This window comes from Bufo gargarizans, unplaced genomic scaffold (assembly GCF_014858855.1).
Source record: "Bufo gargarizans isolate SCDJY-AF-19 unplaced genomic scaffold, ASM1485885v1 fragScaff_scaffold_157_pilon, whole genome shotgun sequence".
NCBI classification, from domain to species: domain Eukaryota; kingdom Metazoa; phylum Chordata; class Amphibia; order Anura; family Bufonidae; genus Bufo; species Bufo gargarizans.
Window position 1 is genome coordinate 111507 of NW_025334063.1, and position 16113 is coordinate 127619.

Genomic DNA, 16113 nt, shown 5'->3' on the forward strand with positions numbered 1-16113 from the left:
AATGTTCCATCAAATCTTCCGACCCCTGAGGGCGCACACACAACCATCAGGAGCCGTTCATCCTTACCGCAGAGCTGAGCGCAGAACATCAAGGTCACCACATAGCAGAGCTGAGCGCAGAACATCAAGGTCACCACATAGCAGAGCTGAGCGCAGAACATCAAGGTCACCACATAGCAGAGCTGAGCGCAGAACATCAAGGTCACCACATAGCAGAGCTGAGCGCAGAACATCAAGGTCACCACATAGCAGAGCTGAGTGCGCAATATTGGGGGACACCACATAATATGTGGTGACCTCAATATTCTGCACTCAGGGCATATTACCGGGGGCACAATGTGGGCATATTACCGGGGACACAATGTGGGAATATTACTAGGGGGCACAATGTGGGCATATTACTAGGGGGCACAATGTGGGCATATTACCGGGGGCACAATGTGAGCATATTACCGGGGGCACAATGTGGGCATATTACTGGGGGCACAATGTGGGCATATTACCAGGGGCACAATGTGGGCATATTACCGGGGGCACAATGTGGGTATATTATTAGGGGGCACAATGTGAGCATATTACTGGGAGCACAATGTGGGCATATTACTGGGGGCACAATGTGGGCATTTTACCGGGGGCACAATGTGGGCATATTACTAGGGGGCACAATGTGGGCATATTACCGGGGGCACAATGTGGGCATATTACTAGGGGGCACAATGTGGGCATATTACTAGGGGCACAATGTGGGCATATTACTAAGGGCACAATGTGGGCATATTACTAAGGGCACAATGTGGGCATATTACTAAGGGCACAATGCGGGCATATTACTTGGAGTCACAATGTGGGCATATTATTGGGGGGCACAATGTGGGCATATTACTAGGGGGCACAATGTGGGCATATTGCCGGGGGCACAATGTGGGCATATTACTGGGGGCACAAGGTGGGCATATTATTAGGGCGCACATAACTGGGCAAAAATCTTTGACAAGACAATGTGGGCATAAATACTGTGCTGTGGCATCCATGGGGAATAAATACTATGTGGGGGCATTAAGGGGACTGGGTGGGATTAGGTGCATAACTATGCTTTGGGCGGAGTCAGAGGCGGGGCCTAGCACAGAAAAAAATGGCTGCGGCGCGCTTTACTCGTCGCACAATGTGTCCCTTTTTGTTCCTTTACAAAGTTAGGAGGTATGCCAGAGATGAGACCCCAAATCAGACCCCACATTTCTAAAGACCTCAGATCGGACCCTACATTTATACAGACCCCAGGTCAGACAATGTGGGCATATTACTGGGGGCACAATGTGGGCATATTACTAAGGGCGCAATGCGGGCATATTACTTGGAGTCACAATGTGGGCATATTACTGGGGGGGGCACAATGTGGAAAAATTACTGGGGGCACAATGTGGGTATATTACTCAGGGCACAATGAGGGCATATTACTGGGGGCACAATGTGGGCATATTACTGGGGGCAGAATGTGAGCATATTACTGGGGGCACAATGTGGGCAAATTACTGGGGAGCACAATGTGGGCATATTACTGGGGGGCACAATGTGTACATCTTGCTGGGGGCACAATGTGGGCATATTACTTTGGGGAACAATGTGGGCCTATTCCTGTGGGCACAATGTGGGCATATTACTGGGGGATACAATGTGGGCATATTAATGGGGGCACAATGTGGGCATTTTACTGGAGTCTCAATGTGGGCATATTACTGGGGGCACAGTGTGGGCATATTACTTTGGGCATAATGTGGACATATTGCTGGGGACACAATGTGGGCATATTACTGGGGGCACAATGTGGGCATACTACTGGGGGGGGGGGTCACAACTGGGCATATTACTGGGGGGCATAATGTGGGCATATTACCAGGGGAACAATATGGGCATATTACTGAGAGCACAATGAGGGCATATTACTGGGGGGCACAATATGGGCATATTATTGGGGGGCACAATATGGGCATATTATTGGGGGGCACATTGAGGGCATATTACTGGGGGGCGCATAACTAGGCATATTACTGTGGGCACAGCTGGGCATATTACTAGGGGCAAAGCTGGGCATATTATTGGGGGCACAATGTGGGCAAATTATTGGGGGGCACAGTGTGGGCATATTATTGTGGGCACAATATTGGCATATTACTGGGGGGCACAATGTGGGCAAATTACTGGGGGCACATAACTGGGCATATTATTGGGGGCACAATGTGGGCATATTACTGGCGGCACAATGTGGGCATATTACTTGGGGCACAATGTGGGCATTTTACTGGAGTCACAATGTGGGCATATTACTGGGGGTACAATGTGGGCATTTTACTTGGGGCACAATGTGGGCATATTACTGGAGGGCAATGTGGGCATAGTACTGGGGGACAAAAACTCACTGAAAAAGTGGCCAGCATATTACTTGGGGCACAATGTGGGCATATTACTGGTGGGCACAATGTGGGCATATTACTGGGAGTACAATGTGGGCATAGTACTGGGGGGCACATAACTGGGCATATTACTGAGGGCACATCTGGGCATATTAATGGGAGCACAATGTGGGCATATTATTTTGGGTCACCTAACTGGGCATATTACTGAGGGCACAGCTGGGCATATTAATGGGGGCACAATGTGGGCATTTTACTTTGGGCACAGCTGGGCATATTAATAGAGGGCACATAACTGGGCAAAAATCTTTGACAAGACAATGTGGCCATAAATACTGTGCTGTGGCATCCATGGGGAATAATTACTATGTGGGGGCATTAAGGGGACTGGGTGGGATTAGGTGCATAACTATGCTTTGGGCGGAGTCAGAGGCGGGGCCTAGTGCGGAAAAAATTAGCTGCGGAGCGCTTTACTCGTCGCACAATGTGTCCCTTTTTGTTCCTTTACAAAGTTGGGAGGTATGCCAGAGATGAGACCACAAATATTACTGGGGACACAATGTGGGCATATTACTGAGGGCACAGCTGGGCATATTATTGAGGGCACAATGTAGGCATATTACTGGGGGCACAATGTAGGCATATTACTGGGGGCACAATACGGGCATATTACTGGGGGCTTTGATATAAGCGCCCCCGCCTCCCCTGTTTGATTGTAGCAGGTAGATAAGTAGGAGCTGCTTAATACCGAGCCCCGTGTCCCCTGACGATTCACGGTTTTTTATGGCTATACCTAGCAGCCTTATGATATGTTTTGCTGATGAAACGCGTTGGGACACATTGTGGCCATTTATTCTTGCAATTATACTCCATTACCCTGATTATATATTCAGTCCAGTCTCTTGAGACCCTGTATAGGGCTTTATAGGGATTTCTTATCAGGGTTAGGTTCCGGACGGGGCCACCCCTTGCGGGGCACGGACCCCGTGTTAGGTCACTAGGGCTGTATAGGTCAAGTAGGGCCTTACTAAGGAAAGTGTATTTCTCTTTTTGAGGCCTTTCTTCCGCTACTTTTGACCGAAGAATCGGATGCCTCCATTACCGACTGGACATCCGGTATTGACAAGTCCATTTGTGTGACCACCTCCTCTACCAACAATTCTACATATTGTGAACAGTGAGATCTCAACAAAACCGGAAAGACCATTCCATGTTTTTAGTGTCCCCATAGTCCCGGCACCCCAGTTTGGGACTGGTACATAGGGACTCTACGCCGTGCCCAGGATGCACCTAGGTGATTGTGCATTCGGGCCCAGGGTGGTTTGCACCTAGCCTGGTGTGTTGCCACAGATGGGTCTTACACCAATTTATGTCCTACACATGTTTGTTTCTTTTTGTTTGTAAGGTTTTTTTACTCTCTGTCTAAGGAGAGTCCTTGTATACAATAAAAGTTACGTTTTCATATGTTACTGCTCCCCTTCCTCTAGCCTTGAATTAATTTGAGCAGCATCCAGGAGAACTGCACACGCGTCACTGATCCTGGTAAGACAACCATTTTCTTTCCCCTGAACTCTCCTTCACATGAGTTGCCCTTCCCCTATATTTTGGGGGAAGGAACTTTCTTTGATGCTGGCGATCCCTGAGATCTCCCAGATTTATAAATTCTGTGGGGGTCTCTCTCACAGCATCATCTTGCAAGAGACGACGTACAAATTGGTCAGCAGCTGGTACAAAACCCCATTGTGCAGAATCGCATTGATCCCGCCATACCATCAACTTCTTGGTTCTTATTTACATCTTTGGTGGGATTGTGCCTTGATTCAGGGTGCGCCAGATCTTATCCAAAAATGCCCCTATATTAACCCCTAAATTCTTATTTCTTTCTTGCTTCTAGTGCCACATACAAGACCCTTTGGTCATTGATCCCCGATATTGGAGACAAACTTGTGCTCCCTCTATTTCTCATTGGCTTTGGAAGGTCACTCAGGTCGCTAGAGTGGAGGAGCTGTGCCAACAGTACGATACCCAAATATAGGTGTATATGGTCTCCACGGTTGGAGTTTCGCTGATGGACAAGAGATATTTCTCTTATCTTACAATGATTGCGCAGCATCCGACATCAGTTAGTAAATGGGACACTTTAAACATCTGCTTGGAGTGTATTTGGTGTATTTCAGGAGACAGCGTGGAGATCCACAGCTTCAGTCACTGCAAACGTCGAGGACGACTTATCTTTTAGCAGTGGGGTATGCAGCGTCCCACATCAGTGTGTAAATGGGACACTTTAAACATCTGCTTGGCGTGTATTTGGTGTATTTCAGGAGACAGCGTGGAGATCCACAGCTTCAGTGACTGCAAACGTCGAGGACGACTTATCTTTTAGCAGTGGGGTATGCAGCGTCCCACATCAGTCTGTAAATGGGACACTTTAAACATCTGCTTGGAGTGTATTTGGTGTATTTCAGGAGACAGCGTGGAGATCCACAGCTTCAGTCACTGCAAACGTCGAGGACGACTTATCTTTTAGCAGTGGGGTATGCAGCGTCCCACATCAGTGTGTAAATGGTCCACTTTAAACATCTGCTTGGCGTGTATTTGGTGTATTTCAGGAGAAAGCGTGGAGATCCACAGCTTCAGTCAATGCAAACGTCGAGGACGACTTAGCTTTTAGCAGTGGGGTATGCAGCGCCCCACATCAGTGTGTAAATGGGACACTTTAAACATCTGCTTATTTATGTATTTATCTAATGTATGGTATTTCACATTATCAGTCCGGCATTGTCATTCCACCCATTCGCCCCTAGGTGGTGCTGGCACCACACTATATATAGCTTTTGATGTGTCTAGCTTAGAGCAGAATGTTATATTAGAGTCAAAGTGCCTGAGAGCAACTTTCCAAGTACCGGGACACTTATGGATAATTAGTGTGCAGAATTGTCCTTACTCACTAGAAGCCTTCCGGGATATAGTGGAAAACCTAAACCTTTTCAGGAGAGCATCCTGCAAATAATGTAGCAGAAAATTGATACCTGCCACAAGGGAGAACGCCCTTATAGGATAGCTCAAAGTAAACCGAAAACAGCATTTTTAAAAAGTGATGTGTATATATATATATATATATATATATATATGTGATAAATTGCCTATTCTGTATTGTGCATAACCCTTTATTACAGGAGGTAATCAAAGTGTCATGATAGTACATTGCAATGAACATATGTATATTTGTGCATGGAGTGTATTTGGTGTATTTCAGGAGACAGCGTAGAGATCCACAGCTTCAGTCACTGCAAACATTGAGGACGACTTATCTTTTAGCAGTGGGGTATGCAGTGTTCCACATCAGTCTGTAAATGGGACACTTTAAACATCTGCTTATTTATCTGTTTATCTAATGGTATTTCCTATTATCAGTCTGGCATTGTCATTCCACCCATTCGCCCCTAGGTGGTGCTGGTGTGAGATTGTGAAACAGCTATTTCTGCATAATGTCTGTACTTAAACTGTCATTTGGCATTCCAGGCACTAGAGGCCACTGTTTTGCAGCTACAGCCAGCACACTCTGAGATTTGAATATGCAAAAGAGATGATGACTCATGCTGCTGCCTGTGAGTGAACCAGGAAGTGTGTTGATCTGGCATGGTGGAAGGATTGTGCTGTGAGGGACTGAATCCGATTCCATCCTGGCTTGCAGATGTCCGGCAGTTAATGGACACTCAGAAGAAGGAGAGTAGCTGTAATATCCTTTCTGCATCCAGCTCTTTTGAAAGAGAGGTTGCCCCAGGAGGACCAGTTCAGTGTGTGGACAGAAGGCCTCATCATCAAGCAAGGCCGCACAGTTGCTGAGAAGTTGGTGGCCATCTCTGTAGGCTGCATCCTCGGGCCCAGAACGGATGCAGGTCAGTACACCTGGTTACTGATTGTAAAATATTGTGTGGCGCCTGAAGTTACAGAGACTAGCCTAGGCCTCGTATTAGCTAGTTAGGGTTACATACCCTAGGCTGTACTGTACTGGAATGCAGCGCAGTTATTGACTTGCAGGCTCTGCTGCGTTTGCCACCGTCTAGGGGTGTCCTCTGCAGCGGCACAGCACGACTTTTAGGCTCTGCTGTGTCCGCCATCGGCTAGACCTGTCTAGTAGGCAGGGACATTGACTGTGGGTCCAGGATATAGCGTTTCTTTGCATGTTTGTATTGCTGTGGTTATGCTATTGTTGTTATTGTTGTCTAAGTAAAGTTTTTCTGTTCTTGCATATTAAGCTGGTGTCAGTGTCGCTTTCCTTGTCTGTGGCTTCGCTGTATCCTGGGGAGCCCGCCCCGGTACACGGCTTACACTGGCACCACGCTATATATAGCTTTGGGTGTGTCTGGCTTCGAGCAGAATGTTATGTTAGAGTCAGAGTGAGAAGAGGAGAAGCAAGTTCATGGAGGAGACAAACAGGCCTAAGTCACTATGTGGCTGTGTTCTTTTCCTCTGGGCCCTGATAAAGCCTGGAGAAGACGACCACAGCAACCAAGCACCAGACAGTGAGTCTATGCCCAAAGATGCAGAGAGCCTAGTGAGGGTAACAGCTAAACTTAACCTATGGACCTCATCAGCACAAGTGCCTGAGAGCAACTTTCTGAGTGCCAGGACACGAATGGACAGTTAGCGCGCAGAATTGTCCTTATTCACTAGAAGCCTTCCGGGATATAGTGGAATAACCTAAACCTTTATAGGAGCGCATCCTGCAAATAATGCGGCAGAAGACTGATGCCTGCCACGAGGGGAACGCCCTTACTGGATAGCGCAAGATAAGTAGAAAACAGCATATTTAGTAATGTAGAGTGCTATAGATTAAGTTTAGGACTATTATAAGAAGTCGTTCCTGTAAAGTGTCAACCCTAAAGAGAAAACTCCTCGAATGACAATTTCCTAAACCTGATAAGTGGAATACAATTGTACTTATGCCTTATGAATGCACTTTATTGATGGACTGTAACATTTGCCTTGAGACTGTTGATTCAAGTAAAGGTTGGAATTGTTTTACAACAACTGACTCTTTATTACTACTACTACACTCAACATTTGCACCTTACGGTGCTGGCGTCACGAACACAGGGGGGGGGGCCCAGCCACCAAAGCACCTTAAACACCTATACCATCAAGGGCACCTCAATTTCCATCTGGGTGGTGTTCCCTGCAACCAAGTGCCCTGGAGGATTTGGTGCTGTCTTCCCCTCCACTGCACTGCCGGCCCAGGGAGGCTCTGCTAACCGTGATTACAAACTACTACCCCCATCGGCCCACCCGTGGTCTTGCTTGCTGCAATAGGATTTCAGTTATTTGGTTCTTTCTCATATGGACGGCTCTGGCGCAACCATATAGGCAAACTAGGCATTCGCCTAGGGCGCCGGCCTGCTGGGGGCACCCTGGTGGGCTCCCCCTGACTGGGGCTGCAGCCCTGGGCGACAGGGCGAGCGGCTCTTGAGCCGCCCCCAGCGCCGTTACAGGGGAGCCAGGAGGTGGAGGTCCTTCTTAAATATGGCAGAGCAGGCATCTGCTTACCCTGATTGTGCCTGCTCTGCCAGTAAATTACCGGAGGAGAGAAGGCGGGCGGCAAGGGAGGCTGTTCCAGCAGCTCCTCCCTCACGTGCCCTCTGTGATGCCGGAATATGACATCATTCTGGCCCCAGCATACTAAACGGCGCGCTGGAGGACTGAGGAGCTGCACCACACTGGACCCCAGGGAGGTGAGTGTTTAAGTGTTTGACTGAGTGAGTGTCTGCCTGTGTATGTATGTGAGTGAGTGAGTGTATGTCTGTCTGTCAGTAAATGTATGTGTGTCTGTCATTGAGTGTCTGTGTGTATGTCAGTGAGTGAGTGTATGTCAGTGAGTGTGGATGACTGTTGGTCAGTGTCTGTGTGTTTGTCAGTGAGTATATGTGTGTGTTTGTCTGCCAGTGAGCGAGTGTCTGTCAGTGAGTTTTCATGTGTGTGTTTTTCAGTAGGTAGCTGTATGTCTGTCAGTGAGTGTATGTGCGTCAGTGAGTGTATGTGTACGTCATTCAGTGAGTGTCTGAGTGCGTGTCTGTCTGTCAGTGTCTGTGTGTGGGTCTGTCAGTGAGTGTATGTGCGTCAGTGAGTGTATGTGTACGTCATTCAGTGAGTGTCTGAGTGCGTGTCTGTCTGTCAGTGTCTGTGTGTGGGTCTGTCAGTGAGTGTATGCGTGTCTGTCAGTGAGTATATGTGTGTGTTTGTCTGCCAGTGAGCGAGTGTCTGTCAGTGAGTTTTCATGTGTGTGTTTTTCAGTAGGTAGCTGTATGTCTGTCAGTGAGTTTATGTGCGTCAGTGAGTTTCTGTGTACGTCATTTAGTGAGTGTCTGAGTGCGTGTCTGTCTGTCAGTGAGTGTATGTGCGTCAGTGAGTGTATGTGTACGTCATTTAGTGAGTGTCTGAGTGCGTGTCTGTCTGTCAGTGTCTGAGTGCGTGTCTGTCTGTCAGTGTCTGTGTGTGGGTCTGTCAGTGAGTGTATGTGTATGTCATTTAGTGAGTGTCTGAGTGCGTGTCTGTCTGTCAGTGTCTGTGTGTGGGTCTGTCAGTGAGTGTATGCGTGTCTGTCAGTGAGTGTATGTGCGTCAGTGAGTGTATGTGTATGTCATTTAGTGAGTGTCTGAGTGCGTGTCTGTCTGTCAGTGTCTGAGTGCGTGTCTGTCTGTCAGTGTCTGAGTGCGTGTCTGTCAGTGTCTGAGTGCGTTTCTGTCTGTCAGTGTCTGTGTGTGGGTCTGTCAGTGAGTGTATGCGTGTCTGTCAGTGAGTGTATGTGCGTCAGTGAGTGTATGTGTACGTCATTTAGTGAGTGTCTGAGTGCGTGTCTGTCTGTCAGTGTCTGTGTCTGTCAGTGAGTGTATGCGTGTCTGTCAGTGAGTGTATGCGTGTCTGTCAGTGAGTGTATGTGCGTCAGTGAGTTTCTGTGTACGTCATTTAGTGAGTGTCTGAGTGCGTGTCTGTCTGTCAGTGTCTGAGTGCGTGTCTGTCTGTCAGTGTCTGTGTGTGGGTCTGTCAGTGAGTGTATGTGCGTCAGTGAGTATATGTGTACGTCATTCAGTGAGTGTCTGAGTGCGTGTCTGTCTGTCAGTGTCTGAGTGCGTGTCTGTCTGTCAGTGTCTGTGTGTGGGTCTGTCAGTGAGTGTATGTGCGTCAGTGAGTGTATGTGCGTCAGTGAGTGTATGTGTACGTCATTTAGTGAGTGTCTGAGTGCGTGTCTGTCTGTCAGTGTCTGAGTGCGTGTCTGTCTGTCAGTGTCTGTGTGTGGGTCTGTCAGTGAGTGTATGTGCGTCAGTGAGTTTCTGTGTACGTCATTTAGTGAGTGTCTGAGTGCGTGTCTGTCTGTCAGTGTCTGAGTGCGTGTCTGTCTGTCAGTGTCTGTGTGTGGGTCTGTCAGTGAGTGTATGTGCGTCAGTGAGTATATGTGTACGTCATTCAGTGAGTGTCTGAGTGCGTGTCTGTCTGTCAGTGTCTGTGTGTCTGTCAGTGACTGTATGTGCGTCTGTCAGTGAGTGAGTGACATGAGGGGGCGGCAAAATGGATCTTTGCCTAGGGCGGCAAAAATCCTTGCACCGCCCTGCTCTGACGGGTCCGTTACCTGTCACAATCCTGGTGCGTTCCATTCTTAGATGCAGCTCTATCCACGTGCACGTCTGTAGTTCTATAGGCTGTTTAAATAGCCTCCCATGAGGCGTGTTTTCTCCTGTGGACCGATTTGTGGCTCCTGGCTTATTCTGTACTTGGTCCTGATCAGTTATTTTAGAGATTTGCCACAAATTTAAACAGATCCAAAATCAGAGTGCTGCCCCCCTCCATAACTCCCACCCAACCCCTCCGTCCGCTAAATGCAGACCTCTGAGCAGACAAAGCTGTGCGTCCAAAACTCACACAACGGACCTAATGGAGCGCTGGCACCAGGTGAGGACCAGGGAGCAGTAATGCCAGTGCAACCGCTCCCTGTGCCTCCTGTCACCACAGAGGAAGAGCCCAAACACCTTCAGGGGCCGTGTGTCGGAGACCTCTGCTATAGACCATATGCAGTGTTCCCCTGAGCTCCCTCTGGTGGTGACGGCACACGTCACATGTCTATGTCCAGGCTGATTTTCAGGAAAATGGAGGAGAGAGCTGCACCCCTGTATAGATGAATAATGAAACTAATCAATACAGAATGCTGGATATAGGTCGAGTTAAGGGGGGATTCACTTTAGGTATACAGAGTATACACATGAGAGTGGTGGAAAAATCTACAATTGACCATCATCATTCTCAGACCAAGTGTCCTCTACTCCAAACCCCTATGTCCTCCTCCAGACCCCTTTGAACTCCTCCAAACACTTCTGTCCTCCACCAGACCCCTCTGTCCTCCACCAGACCCCTCTGTCCTCCTCCAGATTCCTATGTCCTCCTCCAGACCTATCCGTCCTCCTCCAGACCCCTATGTCCTCCTCCAGACTCCTTTGTCCTTCTCGAGGCTACTCTGTCCTTCTCCACACCCCTCTGTCCTCCTCCACACTCCTCTGTCCTCCAGATCCATATGTCCTCCTCCACACTCCTCTGTCCTCCCCCAGATCCTTATGTCCTCCTCCACACTCCTCTGTCCTCCTCCACACTCCTCTGTCCTCCTCCACACTCCTCTGTCCTTCTCCACACTCCTCTGTCCTCCTCCACACTCCACTGTCCTCCTCCACACTCCACTGTCCTCCTCCACACTCCTCTGTCCTCCAGATCCCTATGTCCTCCTCCAGACCCCTCTGTCCTCCTCCACACTGCTCGGTCCTCCCCCAGATCCTTATGTTCTCCTCCAGATCCCGCTGTCCTCTTCCACACTCCTCTGTCCTCCTCCACACTACTTTGTCCTCCACCAGATCCTTATGTCCTCCTCCAGATCCCTCTGTCCTCTTCCACACTCCTCTGTCCACCTCCACACTTTTCTGTCCTCCTCCACAGTCATCTGTCCTTCTCCAGACCCCTCTGTCCTCCTCCAGATCCCTCTGTCCTCCTCCAGACTCATATTATATATCTCTGCCCTATGAGTTGTACTTTTGGAGTTTTCTCATACTCATGAGTTTCATTTTCTATTATACTGGGAGTTGGGACATTATTGGTGACAGTCTACAGTTTGAACAGAGTTAATACTTCTGATATTTATTGTCATTTTTCTGTGTATTTCACTGTAGACACAAGGCCTTGTCATCCTCACACAATTGAAAGTTGAAGAGGTTCTTCAATTCTGGATAGATCTTCAGTATCTGATCAGTGGGGGTCCGACACCCGCTGATTAGTTGTTTGAGAAGGCACCAGTGCTGCAACCTTCTCTGTGCTCACCAAGCACGGCGCCGCACAATGTATAGTGGCCGTGCTTGGTATTGTTCTCAGCGAGTCAGTTCTATGGGGCTGAGCTGCTACTAGGCCACGTGACCGAAGAATGTGTCATCACTGGTCTAAGGAAAGCTGAGAGAAGGCCACGGCCACACTGCGAGCTCTGGTGTCTTAAACAGTTGATCGGTGGGGGTCCCAGGTGTTGGACCCCCACTGATCAGATACTGGTGATCAATCCTGGGGAGGCTTTAGGGATCAGAGTTTCTCTTCACAGCCCCAGATTCTTGCTGACTGTTTTGTCCCTGGGTTATTTGTGTTCACGTGACCAATGCTGGCCAAACCGAGGGCAGCAGGAAGTGCCTCGGGCTACCAGGTAGTCTGAGAAGCTGTGCGCCCACCTCGGGTGGCAGAAGGTCTGCAGCTAAAAAGATGAAAAGGAGGGCACCATGAAAGTGTCCTCTGTTCCCCAGGTTCACTTTAATATCATCGTCTCATGGAGGGACCAATGTGGATGTGATGTACATGCTCAGCCACTAGATGGCACCCTGTCTCAGGAGGATGATAGGTGTCAAGAAGAATGAGGTCATAATATTGCTGATGATGTCATAAGAAGTTTGTTTTATGCCTGTGTCATAACAATAGAATCATATAAGTGATAGGTGAGAGCAGAGGATTCGGCGATGGTAGCAGTTAGGATCGTCTCTTGGCTAAAATCCTTCTATGTCCATTATCTTCCTCTTTTATCACCCCGGCATATTACCCCCACAACTGTATTTATTACCCCCCACCTGTTATATATAACCCGGTATATTACCCCCACAACTGTATTTATTACCCCACCACCTGCTATATATCACCCCGGTATATTACCCCCACAACTGTATTTATTACCCCCCACCTGTTATATATAACCCGGTATATTACCCCCACAACTGTATTTATTACCCCCCACCTGTTATATATAACCCGGTATATTACCCCCACCACTGTATTTATTACCCCACCACCTGCTATATATCACCCCGGTATATTACCCTCACCACTGTATTTATTACCCCCCACCTGTTATATATAACCCGGTATATTACCCCCACTACTGTATTTATTACCCCACCACCTGCTATATATCACCCCGGTATATTACCCCCACAACTGTATTTATTACCCCCCACCTGTTATATATAACCCGGTATATTACCCCCACAACTGTATTTATTACCCCCCACCTGTTATATATAACCCGGTATATTACCCCCACAACTGTATTTATTACCCCACCACCTGCTATATATCACCCCGGTATATTACCCTCACCACTGTATTTATTACCCCCCACCTGTTATATATAACCCGGTATATTACCCCCACCACTGTATTTATTACCCCACCACCTGCTATATATCACCCCGGTATATTACCCTCACCACTGTATTTATTACCCCCCACCTGTTATATATAACCCGGTATATTACCCCCACAACTGTATTTATTACCCCACCACCTGCTATATATCACCCCGGTATATTACCCCCACAACTGTATTTATTACCCCCCACCTGTTATATATAACCTGGTATATTACCCCCACAACTGTATTTATTACCCCACCACCTGCTATATATCACCCCGGTATATTACCCCCACAACTGTATTTATTACCCCACCACCTGCTATATATCACCCCGGTATATTACCCTCACCACTGTATTTATTACCCCCCACCTGTTATATATAACCCGGTATATTACCCCCACAACTGTATTTATTACCCCACCACCTGCTATATATCACCCCGGTATATTACCCCCACAACTGTATTTATTACCCCCCACCTGTTATATATAACCCGGTATATTACCCCCACAACTGTATTATTACCCCCCACCTGTTATATATAACCCGGTATATTACCCCCACAACTGTATTTATTACCCCACCACCTGCTATATATCACCCCGGTATATTACCCTCACCACTGTATTTATTACCCCCCACCTGTTATATATAACCCGGTATATTACCCCCACCACTGTATTTATTACCCCACCACCTGCTATATATCACCCCGGTATATTACCCTCACCACTGTATTTATTACCCCCCCACCTGTTATATATAACCCGGTATATTACCCCCACAACTGTATTTATTACCCCACCACCTGCTATATATCACCCCGGTATATTACCCCCACAACTGTATTTATTACCCCCCACCTGTTATATATAACCAGGTATATTACCCCCACAACTGTATTTATTACCCCACCACCTGTTATATATCACCCCGGTATATTACCCCCACAACTGTATTTATTACCCCACCACCTGCTATATATCACCCCGGTATATTACCCCCACCACTGTATTTATTACCCCCCACCTGTTATATATCACCCTGGTATATTACCCCCACCGCTGTATTTATCACCGCCACCACCTGTTATATATCACCCCAGTATATTACCCCCACCACTGTATTTATTACCCCCACCACTCTATTTATTAACCCCTCCCAGACAGACTGGAGCAGGAGAAGCCATCCCTACTCCCGCCACCTGTCACATTGGTGGTCTGCCGATTCTCTATGGTTCGGACCCTTTCACCCTTCCGCAGGTGTCCGCGTCCCCCTCTAGTGATGGTGACTGCTGAGGGTCTCAATTTCCTTCATGAGGCGCAGGCAGAGCTCGTCTTGGTAGGGGAGCGCGGCACACTGGACAGACAGGGGCAGACCCACCCCATCTTTGACAGCCTGCAGAGACAGCACATACCGAGAGTCAGCAGTAGGAGGTGGAAGAGACCACCGCCCATTATATATAGAGATGAACTGTTTCCTAGGAAGACTACACCCATCATCCCTGCTGCCATGATACTAACTTTCTTGAAGAGCTTGTCCCAGGGGTCGTTGCTGTAGCCTCTGTAAAGCTTCAGCTTCTCTTCATCTTCTGCGGTGACGGAACCAACAGGGACGACTCCAGCCGGAAAATGCAGAATGTTGTAGAGTATGGTGTAGGAGAGCGGGGCTGGGGGCAAGACAGAGGTCCTCTACATTACCACATCATAATGTGTCTATCTCCATCAGAGGGGGCAGCAAACAAAAATATTTACACACCCCTCATCAGAGGCATAAAGCCATAGAATTACCAAGGAACTGTCCCGGGTAGCCTGTGTTGAAAGCTGGACCCAACATTGGGCAGAGGACCACGTCCAGACTCCACTTCCTCCATTCACTGATGAATTCTATCCGATAATCCTGGAAAAGAGCAGAAACCACAAGAGCTAACAATCACATGGACGCTCAGCTGACTGTAATAAGCCAGATATCTGTATTATTGAGACATAACCAGCCCCATCTGTTAGATATAGGGGGACTATGGGGCTGGGGGCTTGTCCACAGCTCACGGAATGTCTCTAGACATTCAACAATGGAGACACATGAGGGATGTGCTGTTCGGCTGCCTGTCACACGACCTGCTGGACATGGCTGCTTCATCATCCTTCCTCTTGGCTCCAGATAACCATGAGAGCCGCTCATCAGGCGCCGCTCATCTCAGGAGATCCGAGGCCAAGACGAAAAGACACAAACCCTAAATCCGGTCTAAAAAGGACATAACAGAGAAATGTCGGGTCCTGTACCTCCAGCTCCATCAGATCTGCCCAGTGATCCTTCACAGACCTAGATGGGGAGACGGAGAGATATAGAAATGTCACTCATCTAACAGGTTCCGGAGGATAGGTAAGTGGAGGATAGGTAAGTGGAGGATAGGTAAGTGTTCACTGTGTGAGGAACAGAGAGAAAGGCACAACATTGCATAAGAACATCTCAGGTGATCAGCGTAAGTACATGGCCTCCAGTTCATGGCCTCCAGTACATGGCCTCCAGTAAAAGGCCTCCAGTACATGGCCTCCAGTACATGGCCTCCAGTTCATGGCCTCCAGTTCATGGCCTCCAGTTCATGGCCTCCAGTACATGGCCTCCAGTTGGAGGGTCACGTTGTACAGTTGTCTTAAAATATAGACGTATCAGTTGAAGGGTAGAGCTGCTGCAGGTGCTGCCCCAGAAGGAGCCTTCAGAAAAAGTGCCCTAATTCTCAGGAGGAGGACTGGTGCATGAAAGGCTACTGCCTGGCGCAAAGTACTATATGACATGGGTATAACAGGAGGGTGTATGAGGGCAGGAGTATATGACATGGATATAACAGGAGGGTGTATGAGGGCGGGAGTATATGACATGGGTATAACAGGAGGGTGTATGAGGGCGGGAGTATATGACATGGGTATAACAGGAGGGTGTATGAGGGCGGGAGTATATGACATGGATATAACAGGAGGGTGTATGAGGGCGGGAGTATATGACATAG

The 16113-nt window shown here is 48.2% G+C and overlaps 1 protein-coding gene and 1 long non-coding RNA gene across 3 annotated transcripts; both read right to left on the reverse strand.

Annotated features, from left to right (window-relative positions):
* Positions 1-12351: 12351 nt before the first annotated feature.
* Positions 12352-13887, reverse strand: LOC122922305. 2 transcript variants are annotated; one of them, XR_006387124.1, is made up of 2 exons: positions 13874-13887; positions 12352-12490 (listed from the first exon to the last, which is right to left on the reverse strand). It is a non-coding gene; the product is annotated as an uncharacterized LOC122922305 (long non-coding RNA). The 2 variants fall into 2 exon arrangements; XR_006387123.1 differs by lacking the exon at positions 13874-13887 and adding an exon at positions 13763-13783.
* A 198-nt stretch (positions 13888-14085) lies between these two features.
* Positions 14086-15636, reverse strand: LOC122922304 (fatty-acid amide hydrolase 1-like). The gene is made up of 4 exons (XM_044272874.1): positions 15389-15636; positions 14897-15005; positions 14630-14775; positions 14086-14504 (listed from the first exon to the last, which is right to left on the reverse strand). The coding sequence occupies exons 1-4, from the start codon at positions 15398-15400 to the stop codon at positions 14385-14387; spliced, it is 387 nt and encodes a 128-aa protein (XP_044128809.1). The 5' UTR covers positions 15401-15636; the 3' UTR covers positions 14086-14384.
* Between the last annotated feature and the right edge of the window lie 477 nt (positions 15637-16113).

Coding starts and splice junctions, on each gene's coding strand:
- LOC122922304 (XM_044272874.1), bottom strand. Junction 14,776..14,896: donor CTACCCGGGACAGTTCCTTG/GTAATTCTATGG, acceptor TCTTGCCCCCAG/CCCCGCTCTCCTACACCATA. Junction 14,505..14,629: donor GGGACAAGCTCTTCAAGAAA/GTTAGTATCATG, acceptor CTGTCTCTGCAG/GCTGTCAAAGATGGGGTGGG.